Consider the following 17244-nt stretch of genomic DNA (forward strand, 5'->3'; position numbering starts at 1 on the left):
TCAAAAGAGAAAGATGTGATCTCCACCACCCCACAGTGTCTGGTAACATACAAATACAGAAAGACTTATTTTACCTCAGCTTCTTCTTTCAAATAATTAAAGATATTCACTTCCAAAATGAACTGCTCTCCTCTGATGACAGAGTATGGAAGGTTTAGGAAAATGAAGAAAGGTTGAAAGGCTTCTAGCTGCAAAACAAGATCAGCACAAAACAGTGAGTCCCTAAAACTGGACACCAGTGAGAAAATGACTATTCAGCATGTCTTCTAATTAGAATGTCTCATTTTTAAATACATATGAGAGTATGTTTACTTGTACTCTACAATTAACAAAATGTATTAGACAGGGCTGAAGCAGAAACCATAGATGCTTCTGCTCATAGCCACCTTTGTTGGCACTCTGCAATGCCATACAGATGAGAGCTGCTGGACTCCTGGCAGCTTTGACATGGCAAATTCTGACAGAGGCACCTTGTCCATGTCAATACAGAAATACATGTTGGAATACAAGATAACTAATTCTCCCAAATTCTGTAATTCACCAACGCCTTGCTATAAAATGTTATTTTGTAAGATTAATCTTGGCCTGAGTTCTAAATTAAATTTCTAAAAATACATCTTTTATTAATTAAAGAAAAAATTGCAGAAATCTACCAGCAAGCAGTTGCTTTTATCTGTTAACAGAGGCTTTTGGATGAAGTCTTGGCTCTGAGAAGGCAGTGGTAAGTTCTCATCAAGCTGAACAGGATCAAAATTTCACTGTTTATGAACATCTGTACAATAGGAATGGCTGAGGCATGATATCTTTTATTAGTGAAATGTCAACTGAAAATGGTTTTAATTTGGTTTTCATTAAAAAAATTCTTCTAAATGTTTTGAATTTCAGATCCAGAAAACCCTCAGACTTCTATCTAGCAAATACTCCAAAAATATTTTGAAGTTGTTTACTAAAGCTTTCAGTGTCAAAAATGTCTTTTACAATTAGAAAAGTTTTGATGGAGAATTTTTTAGTTCTTACTCAGTGTTTTCACTAGGTACACATTTCTTTTGATTTTGTTTTGTTTGCTTTTTTTTTTCCTTTAAACCTCTTGCAATACTAAATTTTGACACTCTGAAATATCCCAGTATCTTACAATAAAATGCAATAAGATAAAATTATCAACACTCCATGTAGTAGAAGTCATATAAAAACAACATGTAAAGCAGGAAATGACATTAAGCACACAGAATTATTTATTTCCCCATCACAGTTTTCATGCATTTCTTTTATTTGCCTCTCTGTATGGTACTGATTAACATGTTTCAGCCATATGGAACTCCACGCACAATCTAAACATCCCAACAAGGGTGAAGTACTGAGCAGTGCATGTTGGTGATTATAGTTAAGGAATAATCTCAACATCTGCTCTACTCTCAGCTTTCTCAAATTTGAGGGTGAGGGGCCAAGTATATATTTTCATACAGTTTGAATCAGAAAGCTATCCCTCTTTGTCCCATCTCTGCCAAGCTGAGTGAAAGAAACAAGAATCATGATTCCAGTCTCAAAGGAGCCTCAGCCACAAAATACAGATCAGGTTCCAAATTTTGTAGTGGAGTTTTGGTCAGGGCGTTCAAAGCGCATGGGCTGTATCTAGTGTAGCAAACATCTGCATAATCTGGGTCTGTATCTTGGTTTGTATCCTGAAAGATGCCCCTCCCCAGGAATTCAAGGGCATGAGAACTTCACTGAGTAAAGGGCTGTCTCCAAGCTATGTCCTGGCATCAAGTGGGAAACCTATGACCCAGTACTGCACAATTTCAACCCTTCTAACCTTATGCACTTACATGGAGATATCTCAGTTAGGAATGCAGTTTCTCTAGGATTTTTACATAACGAATGGAATGAGATAACTACCTCCACAGAATCAGAATTCAACACATGCAAAATACTACTTGAATGAAATAAGACTAATATGACTTTGACTAATAAGTCAAAGACTAATTCATATTTTAAAGAGGTGAAATCACTTTCTCTACGAAGCTGTTTCTGTGATCATAAAGTGACCCTAGGACAAATGAATTTTGATGCTGGAAATCTCAGGTTAGAGGTTTAAATCAAGGAGGTTTAAATTTAGCTTAAATTGCTAAACTCTCCTTGAACACTCAGAAGTACAAAAAGAGCCACAAGAGAGAGGAAATTGGCAGCAATAAGCACCCCATCCTGGTGCTTGATCTCCACATTCACTCTGTTCCTCACACTAAGTTACCCAAAAACGGAGTACCTATGTTTAGTCCAAGACTGGTTTTGACAGGCAAGTGAAAGTGATACCAGAATTTAGTTTTTACGCAATTGTCCTGTCCTCCCTCCTGGGGTAAGTGTTACAATAGAAGAATTGTGGCATGATCTTTCCAGCAGACAACATGCCTCTCCTGTCCCAGCCACCTTTTTGCAGCTACTCTGTGTAAACATTCCTGCATGAAGTAGCATGATTCCTGGTCAGAGAAATCATGGAAAATGGAAATATGCTGTCCTCAGGGACTCAATCTCCCCTTACCATGTACCAAAGCTCTGAAGCTCACGCATCCTGAAAGCTCTCTAACAAAACAACCTCTCCAACAAGAATTAGCACCCAAGTATCTGTGTAATGTCTGTTATTCATATGAGCATGAAAGGGAGGCAGACAGAGAAGTCATATATGACTTCACTATGATGTTTTCTTTACAGTTTGAATACACATGCAATCCCTTCTTTAGTATAAAGAGACAGCTGCTGTTAGAACTAAAACACAGTTTCCAATTAATAACCTACAGTGTTAACAGCATTTAAAGTAGAACTGTTGAGTGCTACGGTACCTCTACTGGAGCAGTTGTCACTCCAAGCCCGCTCTTTTCAGAAAGCACAAAAGCACTGGCTACCCAGGACGTGATGGTATCAGGTACGGTGACTTCCATTGTGGTATCTGTGTCAGATCTGATGACAGAAGGATATATCTGATTTTCAAAAGCATCCATTTACAGAAATGAGTAAGAAAACATGAATGTTCAAAAAACATTAAAAATAAACCCTAAACCCTTGGCAGGAAAAGCTGTTGATTACCTGTTTTCCTTCTCCTAATCATTTAGAAATATTTGTGATAGATTTGTGATAGGATCAAAATGATTAAAACATATTTAAGTTATTTTAAATTACATAAATTGAAGGGAATTACGTTTAATCACATTACGTTTAATCGAATTTTACAGATTCTGTAAAACAATCATAGAATATCCCGAGTTGGAGGGGACGCATAAGGATCATCAAGTCCAACTCCAACAATCCCCAGTGATGGCTGTTTCCCTAACTTCTTAGATGTGAAGAAATGCAGCATCTGTGCTTCACAACACAGGTCGGATTTCACCATCCGATAGTTTGATAGTTTGAACTGCTCCTTGAACTAGGTGCAGACAAGAACAGATGTCAGCTTCTGGGTCACAGTCTTCTCATGTACTGTAGAGAAAAACATTGAGTCTCCCTATAAGTGAGCTCTCCATCTGTAGGAGGATGATAGTTCCTTTTGTCTCTAGGATTTTTGTAAACTTTCTATTAATTGTCCTGTTGTAAAATGCCTCATTTAGTGGGCCTCCAATCTCACTTGTGGCCTCTAGGTGGTAGTAGAATATAAATAATACCACATTTTTAAGCTATGTTTTTTGGCCCCAGTGCAGAATAATACTAAAACCTACAAAATAACAATAGCAAGAGTAAATCAGTTTCCTTTTACTTCTGATTTTTTACCTAGTTTTGGTATCAATCCAAAGCCAAGTCTCTGGAAAATGTGTCCTCACATAGGGAGTGCTGAAATCAAGAGGTCCATCTCTAGCTACCGGCATATCATCACCAAAGCCATCCTCTATGGGTATCATTCCATCATCTACAAAACAGAAGTTATTGTCCTACCTACAAATGTCTATGCTTTAAAAAAAAAAAAAAAAAAAAGTGTTTGCAGTATAATTTACAGCTTTATTACAAATGTTAACGCTACTCTATGACATCAGGAACTATTTTTTTGCCTTTTTTTTTTAATTTTGTTTTGTTTTGTTTAATAAAAGAAGTTTCACAAGAACAAAGTTTCAACATGGCCCCTCCAGACAACTGACATAATATGGCTACATAAAATAAAATGACAAACTGCCATGTATATCTGGAACTACAATGAAAAACCCTCATCCCCTTGATGGGTAGGATCACTCGGGACAGCAGCAAATACCAAGTTTTAAAAATAGTAACTATATGAATTTTGCATGTTTTAAAGCAGTAATGGTTTGCAAGGCTGGATGCAGCCTGCATGTATACTGGAGTAAGACAACCTAACAGGGGCCCTAACCCATGAATTTCCTTTCCCACTTAATAAATTAGATTTGGTTATGTTTATTTTTATTACTTACAAAAAAGATGGTCTTTATCCTCCTCAAGAATTGCATCAGTTGATACCCAAAGGCTGCATTTCTGGATAAAATTTATACAATATATCTCAATAAAGGACATTCAGGACATCAACAGTGCTCATCCTATTTTCTTTTTAAGAAAATAGTCACCATAATAAAACAATTATAAACCCAAAGCAAGTAATGCACAGGAACCAACAAAACTCAGGCTATCTGAATATTCCCTTAATGACAGAAAACTTTTAAAGAGGAAGACATCATCAAGCATAATGCAAGCCATATTTATGGAAGTATAAACATATTTCTTTGCATTCATAGTATTTACACATTGATAAATGTACAATTCAAAATCTGTTTAAGCGACAAAGGCTGTAGACTGTTGTCTACTGTTCCAAGCTTTAAAAGGGGCATTGACGGCCTTTTCTTCTATTAAGCAATGTCCAAACCACAAAGCAGAACCCTGCCACGCCCAGAAAAACTGCATCTAAAAAATTTAAAAGGTACCTGAAAGACACCAAAAGAACCTCTGATCAGGGGGAAAAACTGTGCGGTGTTGTATAAATTGAGTTCATGAAATACCTAGGACAAAAAAAAAAAATCATTGCACAAAGAGTAAATGCAAACTAACATTTTTTTCCAGAATTTTCACTGTTACATATGCTAATTTATGGAGCTGTACCTCAAGCAGTAGCTCTGTTAAGTCCCACATAAAAGAGAAAAGAATCCATGATGAGATGAATGGGATTAGGCTGCATTCATTTCATAATTAACAGATGAGTGCCTGAGACTACATAAACCTATAATAGGACCCTACAGCCCACTGATACTTTATAGCACTTAGGCTAATATGTCACCTGGGCACTTTAGGAATGATAAATGAATTCTTTCAGCTTGCAGGAGCTTCTGCAAGTAAAGGAAATTCAAACAGATGAATAATTAATTTCACTCCTCAAAAAATAAAATTATTTTTATTATTTTATGTTGCTTTATGTTGGTATTAAAGAGCACAATGGACAAATCATGGAGAGTTTCTGTGAGTTTTTTTGGAAACTCAAGTATTAACTGAGCAGTTTCTTGAATGGAAACCAAATAAAGTATTAGTTTGAATTAGAAATGCTGGGCCTATTACCTTGTAAACTTTAGAGTCTTTTCTACCTTAGAGTCTTTTCTGCTCATGTAGATAAGCTACTTGCAGAAGTGGTAGAAAAAACATATGCAGAATTAAGAAATACAAATTATGCCCAAAAAACATTACTCATTCAGCATATAAATTGTAGTATTTACAAAACCTTACATCTTTCACGCATGCAATAATGAAAACCTTTTTTCCTCATATACTCACAGAATCTTCTGTTATGTCACTACTTTCTCCTAGGAGCTTTGTACTTTTATCAACAACTGCAAGTCCGATTACTGATCCTGGGTCTGTCGTACTGATTTTGAGAGAAACTTTGTCAGATGGCTTGACCTTATCTTTGCTCCAGGAAATTTTAATCTAAAAAAAAAGTAAAAAGAAAAAATGTCACTGGCTTAAATTATAACTGATATTTACAGTCAGCTAACAACTCCAAGGAAGCATTTTCTTAGTTGTCTATCATTAATAGTTATAGCTGATTTGCATTTCCTAGGACCTTTGAAAAACTACCATGGCATTCCTTCTGCTCTCTTGATCTTGCAGCTGGCCAGTTCCCTGGACAGCATCCACAGTCATTTCAAACTCTTAGAATGTAAGAAGCAATCTCTTGAGCCACAACAATATGCTGGTCTCTACAGCTAAGGGCAGTAAATGAAATTAATTCTCTCTTTCTATCAATGTAAATACAATACAGCATGTAATGCATTTCAGGAAAGATATTTTGGGGAAAAAATCCATCCCTGAAAGATTCCAATGAAGTGTTCCACAGTGACATCAACATGGAAAAAGGGATTGATAAAGCGGGTGCACGTGCAAGGAATAAGGACATGAAGAGGCTAACACAGTGTCAGTATGCCTTCCTACGGGGCAGTGAGGAGAGGAAGTGTCATTCATATGACCACACGAGATGTCCCTCAGCACAGTCTGGCCCTCCGCTCCCGCTCCAGAAGGGGAGAGGTCTCCACAGGACCTGTGAAATACCTACTGGTCCCAGCCCAATATCCTTGAACACCCTGTGCCCTTTCAGAGGATACGGAATGCCTACACTTCAGCAACTGAGTCCTGACCATACATATAAATACACATTTAGATGTCTGAATCTACAGCTCAGTCATATATTTTCTCTGATAATCTGTGCAAGGATATATTCCATGTACATTCAGTACAAAAATTACAGAGGAACAGCAATCACACCAATGCTGGCAACTTAAGTGCAATTAGCAGCGTGCGATGCAATGTAACCAGGCATCTGACTGATTCATGCAGAAAAATGGTTTGCGTCTGTTTAAAGCACACTGAGGCACTGCAGCTCTGTGTATTTTGACTTTACCAGTTCATTTACATAAACAAGATGCCAGGCATAGCTACAAAGATTACAATGAAAGTAAGTTTCCACAGTACAAAATTCATTTCAGTGGCTAGCGCTCCAGCAAAGAAATGAAAAGAACTTGAAATTTTGAACCCTTGGAGATCAGCTCTTTCCTTGTCTGACATTTTTCACTAGCTATTCTTCATAGCAAATACTAAATTCTTGTAATTTATCTTCACAATTTTTCATCCTCTCTATGTACACTATGACAGTATTTTTCATCTATAAACCGCATTTAATTGAACTGACATTTTCAAGGTCAGGCCTTACATCATTGCTGCAAAATATCCTGTAATCATTTCTGAACACTGCAATCAGTGGGAAGGTTTCTATTTGTTTCCAGAAGGCTGAACCTAACAGTTATACTTTCCCACTAGAAATATCTTCCTGTCTCTATCCTAAAACTCCCAAATTTCAAATAAATTATCTTACTTGTTTTATGTTTATTTACATTTTTGGACACTGGTGCATAATAAGCGTAATGTACAAGTGTGTGTCTGCAGATCCTTTGCTATCTTGCCTCTCCACCTCCTTATTCTGTGAGATAACAACACTCAGAGTTACAAAGAGTACATAACAGGCAACTATTTTGCACACAGGAATAAGACAGTGTTGCCACTGATGTATAAGTGTTAAATTTCCATGTGTAGGAAGAATTTGAACCCACTGCGAGTCCTTGGTTGGTCTCACATGTAAAAAGTCACAGGAAGGCTTTTATTAGCCCAAAGAACCAAATCTCATCCTGGTAAGTAAACTGGAAAATCAATTCATTTCTGCCTATAGTTGTTTTCTCAATCTTCAAGCTTTTTTAAGTTGAAGTGTGCACAGTCCCAGTAACGCTAGCCACATTCACTAATGGTACTGCCAAAAAGCTGCCTCTGTTCTTCCACGAGGAAAACTAGGAGGACTCACAGCTTGTAGAAGAAGATCCTTTTGCAAGGTCTCCTCAGAGACGTTGCTGTGTGCAGGGCTCCCTGCAGTCAGACCATGTACGTTGCTGTGTGCAGGACTCCCTGCAGTCAGACCATGTCCAATGTGACCACCACTTGGCTAGAGGAATGTGTCTGTAAATGTTTGCAATTACACTTAAAGGACTTAGTACCTTTCTACTGTATTGTCCAGGAGCAATCTTTAGCTCAATAATTGGCCAAACTATTAAAAGCATGTGGAGATGTCTGTCTGTTTATGGGGAACATATAGGGCTACTAGAAATTTATACAGATACAAAATAGCCCTACATTTATAGCTGGACCCTAACTGTACTGGCATGATTAAGCCTTTCCAAACACTTGCACAAACGTCAGATTAGATCCACAAAGAGGAAGACTTCACATTTACTGTCCTGTGATCTGAACTACTGGTTACCATGCAACAAAGACAGAAACATGGTCTCAGGTTCAAGTTCAGTACAGCTTACCTTGTTGTCCAAAACAGGCTGAACAGGGATAGTAAGAGCATCATTCACAACTGCTCCAAGTTCATCAACATAGAATACAAGTATGCATGCCAAAGGAGCCCAGGAATTTTCTGCTGTTAAACTGAATGTTTTTGCAGCCATTGTGCCAGAAGCCATAATTTGTTCCTTAGATAACACCTGAAAGGGAAAAATTAAACACTTAATTTGTTGGCATCTCAGTATGTCATAAGCTCTGCAATTCCTTCTACAAACAGCTGTTAAAAGAAGAGGGATATAGCTGTGATTTTTTCTAACATTTGATTGACTAGTTCTACAAGACTTGGTATGAAATAAGGGCGTAATGTAATATTTAAATATTAGAAATATTTTTCCCATTCCTTAATTCCCCTATCACTATAGACAACAGTGAACTATAACAATGACCGCACAGCATAGCGTGTGCTACAAGCACATAAAAATGCAACAGTAATACAACTGGAAAACTATCTTGGGGATGCCTCAAAACCACCTTCATATAAGAGCTAAGAAAAAGGTTGCAGATCTCTTGCCTTAGACAACCAAGTGACAGATCAGACATTAAGATTTCTAAACCAAAAGGTATGCCTCCAAACTTCATGCTTTAAAATCTTCTAGAGAGCTTTCATACTTTAGCAAATCAAGAAGAATGACTGCATTTTATGTTGTCTTAAGGTTTTCCTTATTCAGCTTGCCACTGCACCCTTCCCACTGGACCACTCATTTCTCAGCAGGCAGGTCTTCTGGCCCTATACCTGCAGGCTCAACCCTGTCAGCCCCACACCTGCAAACAAGCCCCCTTCTTCCCCCTAAATCCACAGGATATGCTGCCAAGCCCTAGCTTGGGCTGCTCCTAGACACCCCTACTCCTCCCACTGCAGATTCTCTGTACGGGAAGAGAGAACAACTTGCACAGCTCCACCTTGCCCCAGATACACACAAGTAGATATAACCCAACACCCAAAATAAAGATGCACTTCTCCCAGAGAGCATCTCCTCAGAGAGCCACAAGCGTTCCTGCCAGGTAGCAAAATGGGGCTCTCTTTTGAAGAAAGGGCCATCCCAGTGCAAAAGAAAAGTTTGGGCCGACTCTTTCACAAAGTGCAATTAAAAAAAGAAAAAAAAAAAAGCTGAGTCTTTCTAGTGTTGAATCACATTCCACTTGAATGTTTCTCAAGTTGGTAAAAGTCATCTTGGATTGTCCACATATGTAAAACCAGTAACGTACCAGATAATGAAATTCTCTTATTGGTTTGTTGCTTTCAATATGCAGCTCAAAAGGTTTGCCAGCCTAGGAAAAGAATATGATTGATACGGATGAGTATGGAAACATGATGAGTAACTTGAATTGATTTTATATTAGAAAGTTTTGTCTCAAACTGTACCTTTATATCCTGACTCTTTGTTTTAACCTGGAGATAAGTATCTGTGGGGGAGCTGAAAACATCATAAACTCCTATGTCAGTTCTACTGTTGAGGAACTCTGCCTGTGAAACAATATAAAACAAAGCTCTTAATAACAGCAACATCTCTATGTTCACATATATGTTACTGTTTATAACAGCATGGTACCCGTAATGGCAATACAGGACCACTTCTTGCTTTGGGTATCTGTTTCTTTTTTCCCTTGCTACCTTGGTGCACTTATTTAGATCACATTTAGACAGTCCATCTCTAACAAGAATAAGCAAGGAACATGATAGCAGGTGGCACATAGGCTGGTGCACATGGCAGAAACAGCATACCAGTAATCACAGCCTGCTCAATTCAGTGCATTGTTATTTCAAAACGCCGTATTACAAAGCAATACCTGAACTCTCAGAGTTTTTGTATTAGATAAGATTGGAAACTCAATATCAACAATTCCATTTTCTGGGACTGTGTAGTTCAGGACATGGATTGTCTTATTTCTCTCCTCTGTTGCCTCGTTCTCAAGGTGAGAAAATGAAGAATAGTGAGAAAACGAGTCTGACTGCTGTGCAGTGATTGTGACAAGATTTTGTCTCTCTTCACTTGTCAGATGGTTGCTATCAGAACGTGTCACCTTTAGCTAAAAACAAAAAGAGAAAATGTCCATCAAACAGAGTAAGACTAAAATCCACAACATGTAACATCTAACAATGAATTTGCAATTACATCATCATCCAAAAAAAAACACCAAGGGCATTCTCATATTTGTCACACATCAGCAACTTTATTTTACTCTCTTGAGATCACTGCAGGTAGGCAAGTCAGCCAAAACCAACATTATTCATAATTCCACAGAGCTGTTTTTTTTAAAAAACAAACAAACAAACAAACAAACCCACAGGTGAAACAGAAAAGGTGACCTGCTTTGCCTTTCAGCTCTCTGAATTACAACTCTTCTTCTTAAAGTCCTTGTCTATAGAGAAAAATATCTACATCAAACCTACTGCCTGAATACTTAATTTTATCAAAGGATAACCTAATATTACATCATGTGCAGGAAAACACATAAGACAAACAGAGATGATACTGAGTCAGATGCCTTTATGGGTTCACCAAAAGAACTAAAAAGACTGAAAACAGGCCCCAGATTGACACAAACCATAAATTCTTCACTCCAACATCCACCAATCAGCGCTAAAGCTTGTATCAACCCTCATTCCCATGAGCAAGAAGATTCTCACCCATGGTAAAACCATTCTATGTATTTTTTACTCCAAAAATTCAACCTCTGCATTTAAAAATGTTGAACTAATATTTCCCTTTTCTTTTTCATTTCAAAGGTCTGTCACCCCATTACCTCTCCTCCTCTAGTATTTTCCTATTTTCCTATCCTCTGTACAGCACATAGACCTTCACCTCTTAGTAACAGCAGCAGCTGTTCCTTCACACTCCTTTGGGAGCATAGCTGATACCTCCCTCTCTGCTACCTGCAGCATTGATAAATGCTTCAGCTCCCTCTCACTCAGCTCATCTTCAGAGGAGAAGGAAGTAGGTCAGAGCTGAAGTCAAACTAGGTTGCTGGCAAAGAAAATGAAAAGCACTAAAACCAAAGGCCCAAGCCAGCAAAAAGTTACAAGTTGAGTCAATCTCTTCCAAAAGTGCATATTCAGCATATTTTTATTGGTATTCAGCCTATTTTGTTGGTATTTAGGGTTGATTTCTACATAGCAAAGGCTCTGGTTGTCTTCAAGAGCTATGAAGTCTATTCTCCTCTTCAAGCAGAATGCAGTGATGCAACATGCAACCTCTGTTAAATGGAGAAATGCTGAACACAGACCAGGAGAGCATGAAAAATATGAAATGCTTCTGAAAGGACTGTAGATGGTATGAAAAAAAAAACAGAACAGAATGCAAAAAAAGAGGCTCTTTCATTTCAGAGCAATGTGGTTTTATGAGTTTTACTTAATTTTGTAACAACTGGTTAGGTTCTTAATATATATATAATTCACATTTACATGTATAAATATATATGCATTTTATATACAAATATTAGGAGAGTTGGGACTCAATAACTACTAAAACACTAATGGAAAACATCAGCTAGAAACTGAAAAGATTACTCTTATGAATTCCAACAAACTACATTTAAATATATCCTGCTAAACACTACATCATTCCCTGTTCTTTTATCCTTTGCTACTGCAAATACCTCTCAGCTTAGTATTTCCTGATACATATCATGAAAAAGAGGTAATTTGAGAACAAATTTGCAAACTACACTTAAAAGTCTGAGGCAAATTTTGGTATCTAAGCAAAAACACAGGAGAAAGAGTCACATTTGTTTATGTACAAATCATAATGAATCAAAAGAACTTACAGTAGCGATGAAATTCAGAGAAGGTTTAATAACTCTAGAATATTCCACAAATTCAATAAAATAGTCACTTTGTTTCGGAAATATGACGGTACTTGAATTTTGGGAGATTCCTGTTGAATAATTGTATGTGTTTAGACAAGTTTATAACATACATATTCATTTAGCAGCAATATAATTTATTGTCAATTACATTTAGATAATTCTATCATTTTTTTCACTGTTTCCTTTCTTATTGCTCTCCATCCTTCCAGCTAAGAACCAGTACAAAGGTGATATACACACTGGTACTATCACCCATGATAATAAATAAGCCATACCATGCTATGCCATAATTCATCCAAACTATTTCAGAATGGCAAAAGAGAGGTGCTTATGAATCCCAAGTCATCAAACATCACCTTACTGAGCTTTCCACAGGAAGTCTGTAGCAAAACTAAGTTTCTGGAACTGGTGGAAGTTTTTTTGTTTTTGTTTTTGTTTTTTTTTTTTCTAATATGCAAGGTGTAACATAACAGGAGCTCACAAGATAGATCAGTTTGCAAATCAGGCTTTGTAGAAGAGGGTTAGAAAGACTGTGGGCAACATATGGCCAGAGAACTCTTTCTACTGATGTGGTTTACATGCAAGCAAGTAACATAAGTTTATGTCTAAACTCAAGTTTGTAAGACAACCTAATGCTAGTAATCCGTAATGCCTGCTCTTCCCATCAAAAGTGATCAGTCATTGGCTTTAAACCCCCATTTGAACAAATCCTTTGGTTACTTAATAAATCATATAGCACATAACTGTATTCAGCTGAATTAACAGCTGGTTAAACTATTTAATATCTAGGCAAGAAACAGTTCAGATAATATATTTGGATGTGACAGGTTCATATTTCCTTCAGCACGTAACACTTCACTAATACTTCTAAGCCCCTCTGCATACCACTAAGCTCTTTCAGCATGATCTGCTCTTTGGATTTCTCTTGGAAGACCTCATGCAATGACATACCTGTGAGTGTCTCAGTGACCACAGCAATAATTTCTATTGGCTCTGCATAATCATCATCGCCATGGTGCCATGACTGATCATCGTTCAAGTCTTTCAACAAAAGCTTGTTACAAGTAACATTCACAGATCCATTTATCTACAACGTGGAAAAAAATGTGTACATATAAATAAAATTGTACACTTCTACATTGCCAAAGCACTAGTGTCTATGCTTTACAGAAAAAGACAATGAACTGGACGGTGCCTGAGAGAGTATATACTCTACCCAAATTCCCAGAGTTCAGTTTCTGTAGGCTAAGTGCTGCTGAAAGCCTGAAGTGAGCCGGAAACAACAGACACTATTTAGCTGAAGCTGTTTTTAACGTACTCCACAGCTCAAAATTAAATTTTGCAGAAGGACGCCATGAATCTCTCAACACTTGTAAGTCTTCATATCAAAACTGTACGTCTTCTTACACGTCATGCTCCAGCTCACCTCTAGCATAGCAACTCCAATACAATTAATAGGTAATTAGTAAGCAAAATGCTTTAGTCTCTGTCATACTAGAGTCCCACCTGGACAATTGCAGTGGTCTCTTCTGGCCTTATAATGCATGGCTGAGTGTGCAACGGCACACGTGGCACTGGGGAACATTCCTGGGCACTGGGCTTCCGTCACCTACACTGCTAGGAAGGGCTTCAGGAATGTTTCTCTACTTCGGCCAGAAAACACTCTCCAAAATAACTTCCAGGCACAGTTCAAGGGACTACAGCGGCCAACTACCATTCCCTACAGACAGACTGAATGTAGCCACTTTGTACTAGAAAATAAAGTTTTATTTTCTAAAATTTAATGCTATTTAGGCAAGTCACTCCAGAGACAATGCCAGCAAAACTCAGCACTTGAGAATGGTCCCAGGCATATTTAACCTACAAAAGCAGACAGAGGATTCTGCAACACTACTAAGGAAAGACCCACCTCCAATGTTTTTGTTATGTTCTTCTTGTTTTTCCAGTAAGAGACAGGCAGGCAGGTGACTCTTACAGTTCCCTTCACTGGTTTTCCATATGTATACCTGAAACACACCAACCAAAGTCAAACAGCACATCATCTCAAGAGCTTGCGTTCTCGAAGAGCTTTCAAGGCAAAAGATTCAACTAAAACATATTTCTCCTCAGTTTTGAATATGACCAGAATGTATTCATACTTTGAACCATTAAGTTTTCAGCACTGAGACCAGTTTATTGACACTGAAGTCAAAAGCCCAAAACCTGGAGAACATACATAGACATCAGAAGTGCTGCCCTTTGCTACACATGAGCTCATCAAGTTTGTTCTTATTATAAGGGGCTTTATAATGTAGGCAAATTAACTATGCTAAGCTCAGCTGGAAGCGAGTTATTGAACAGAATGCCAATGTAGCATCATAACTAACACGCAGTAGAGTGAAAATGGGATGTGGGAAGTGCAAGTGTTATGTTTCCCAAGTGCTGCTTGTACAAAATGAGGGCTTTCAAGATATTTATATTCAAATTATTAAATAATTACAGTGCAAAAAAATCATGGCATTACTGGTCAGCAAACACAACCAGCAGCTGTAGCTAATTTGTAAATTGTAGCATACTCACTTCTTAGAATGCCATTAGCAAACTGTAATCAGTGAGTAGTAATAAACTAAAAATTTTGCTGAAATGTTTCTAAGCTATATGTAGGAGAAACCATTACATTTAAAGCTTACAGAACAGACAAAGGGGAGAAAAAAATTATTCTAATCCAACAGAACTATTACATTCAGATATGATAACTAAGTACTTTAAATCAGTACGAATTTGACTGGCAGCCACTTAAGCAACGTCAAAGCTGAAAAGCAGAGGAAAAGAATAATCAAACAGTATAGTTACAGGAAAAATGCTGACCACACTGTCTTGTACCTGAGCTGCAGTCCTTTCCAGCAGACCTAATTACAGTAAGAAGCTGCCATTAAGCCTGAAATGATACTGTCATTTGGTAGCATCCTGCAGTTAATCTAATAGCAGTCCAGAGATGAGAAGGGAAAAAGATTTTATGGTATCTACAAGCTTAAAGGACATGAAAAGTCCTTGTATACAAAGACATTATGCCTATAAAAACAGTCAGTAGGAATGAACTCATTCCTTGTAATTAATTATGACATATCAGTAAAACTTTGGCACTGCTGGGATTCAGTCTCAGACAATTCACTGCTGTCCAAGTCTGGATTTATGCAGCAGACAGATACACTTTCAAATACCTTATGACAGCTTAACAAAGAAGTATCCTGTGGCAAACCAAAGCAACTTAGGAAACAGAATTCATATTGGCATATGCTATACTCCAAAAGTAGCACAGAATGGGGGGGAATCCACTTTTTTTTTTTTTTTTATTGCACCTTATCACCTTATGAGAAACCTATATGGTTTATAGTATCAGGTTACATTGCCTCTCATAAAGGAAGCTTTCTTCCAAATGTTTAACTGTTCCAGTTAAATAGCTTGTTAATCAATCATATCTGTATTTCACTTAAAAGTACCTGTTTAGAAAGCATGCATTTGTATGGAATTAAATAGCTCCAGAAAGACCTTTTCATTCAGGTCTTCTTGAATGGGATTATCAAATAGCTTTACTTGGCTCTCCTCTTCCCAAAATAAAACTAATTTCCCTTTGAGATTAAAAACAAAATACAATTTTTACAGCAGTTTACAATGAAGTCTAGTAGTCTACAGTGAAGTCTCTTCTGAACTGCTCAAGAGTTTTTAATTATTCAGCTATTTATAGGTATAGGTCTTTTGTTTGCTGGTAGAAGCCTGTACTTCAAATCAACAATGTTGACAAACTGGAACAAGAAAGATGCAAAGAGAAGCTTGAATAATTTTCCAATTGGTCTAATAAAACATAGTTATTCTACGTACAGACCTTGATGTGGTAAGTTGGAGAGCACCATAAAAGAGACATATTAACAACAAAAAAGTCTCACAACACACATTATAAGCAGAAGACTCATGAAATTTTATGAATAAGGCAACTGAAAATATTTTGGCTGTAGTCTAGAAATAACTACACCCAACCAAAAAGGTGCAGCTAACAGTCTGAAGATCTATCCAATATGGCTACACAATGACTAAAAATGTGAGGTAGACAGCTAGTTTAGATTAGAAGGTGCTTTGTTAGCATTCTAAATGTAAGTTTTTGCTTTCAAATTTACAAATACACAATATTTATCTCAACAGTGAGGGTTACAATGGTAACAATGTTTTACTTACTTTGCAGTGACAATACCACTTACATCTTCCTCTCTCAAAGAGTAGTATAATGGTGTTGTTATCATAACATCAAATTTTGGTAAAACTAAAAAGAAAATTACACAAAGTGTTAAATTCACATAAAAATAATATTTTTTTTTTTCTTAAAGTAAAAAGGGTTGAACATGTGGAATATAAGGTAAGATATAATTTTAACCCAAAGTGATGCATGCCTCATTTTAAACCTTTCTGTCAAAAGGAGAACAAGCATCACAAGAGTGGCCACTTGCGTGGCTGAAGTATAAAATATTTATTTTTCCTTCATCACAGCAAGCTTGTAGGGGAAACAGTAAATGTTCATCCTATTCAACAGAATATTAAGCAAGCTTTGGGACCAGATATTATACAGATATTTTAGGATGAACACATCGCCTACAAGATCCTGGTAAAACAAGGACAACTGCATCTCAGAGGCTTAAGATAAGTATTTTCAAGATTGCATAACATCCAGACACCACAGCAGTAGGTCATAATAGCTAACAGAGATAAACAGGGCAACTGATAAGATGATGTTTTTTCTCAGGACAGACAGTCAGTCTCAGAGAAGCAGATTTGAAAAGTAAAATTTCTAGGAGTATTCAAAAGATTTGTGTTAGCCAAGGGAAGCTAGACTCCAAGCTCTAAATTAATGGAGATTCCATTACCCATTCTGGCCACTACTCAATGCCCTTATGTAACACTTACCATATTCCATCACTTTAAATTTCTGATAATGAACTTGACCCTATTGAAAAAAATGTAAGAACATATAGAAAATTGTGGTTAGATTAGCAAATGAAATGTATCTTTTAGGCCCAAACCCAACCACATTCAGGTTAAATTACAATT

The 17244-nt window shown here is 37.1% G+C and overlaps 1 protein-coding gene across 1 annotated transcript in view; it reads right to left on the reverse strand.

The window, feature by feature from the left end:
* The window catches only part of CD109 (CD109 molecule), an 81426-nt gene that overhangs the window by 33890 nt on the left and 30292 nt on the right, over window positions 1-17244 (reverse strand). The window contains exons 6-20 of the mRNA XM_027454990.3: window positions 17101-17140; window positions 16378-16462; window positions 14078-14174; window positions 13120-13255; window positions 12127-12236; window positions 10150-10389; window positions 9725-9826; window positions 9568-9630; window positions 8325-8501; window positions 5746-5898; window positions 4908-4982; window positions 4404-4464; window positions 3754-3889; window positions 2832-2949; window positions 75-188 (exon numbers count right to left, since the gene is read on the reverse strand). Of these exons, the coding sequence (XP_027310791.3) occupies window positions 75-188; window positions 2832-2949; window positions 3754-3889; window positions 4404-4464; window positions 4908-4982; window positions 5746-5898; window positions 8325-8501; window positions 9568-9630; window positions 9725-9826; window positions 10150-10389; window positions 12127-12236; window positions 13120-13255; window positions 14078-14174; window positions 16378-16462; window positions 17101-17140 (1707 nt within the window). The remainder of the gene's footprint in view (window positions 1-74; window positions 189-2831; window positions 2950-3753; window positions 3890-4403; window positions 4465-4907; window positions 4983-5745; window positions 5899-8324; window positions 8502-9567; window positions 9631-9724; window positions 9827-10149; window positions 10390-12126; window positions 12237-13119; window positions 13256-14077; window positions 14175-16377; window positions 16463-17100; window positions 17141-17244) is intronic.

This window comes from Anas platyrhynchos, chromosome 3, assembly GCF_047663525.1.
Source record: "Anas platyrhynchos isolate ZD024472 breed Pekin duck chromosome 3, IASCAAS_PekinDuck_T2T, whole genome shotgun sequence".
In the NCBI taxonomy this organism is placed as follows: Eukaryota; Metazoa; Chordata; class Aves; order Anseriformes; family Anatidae; genus Anas; species Anas platyrhynchos.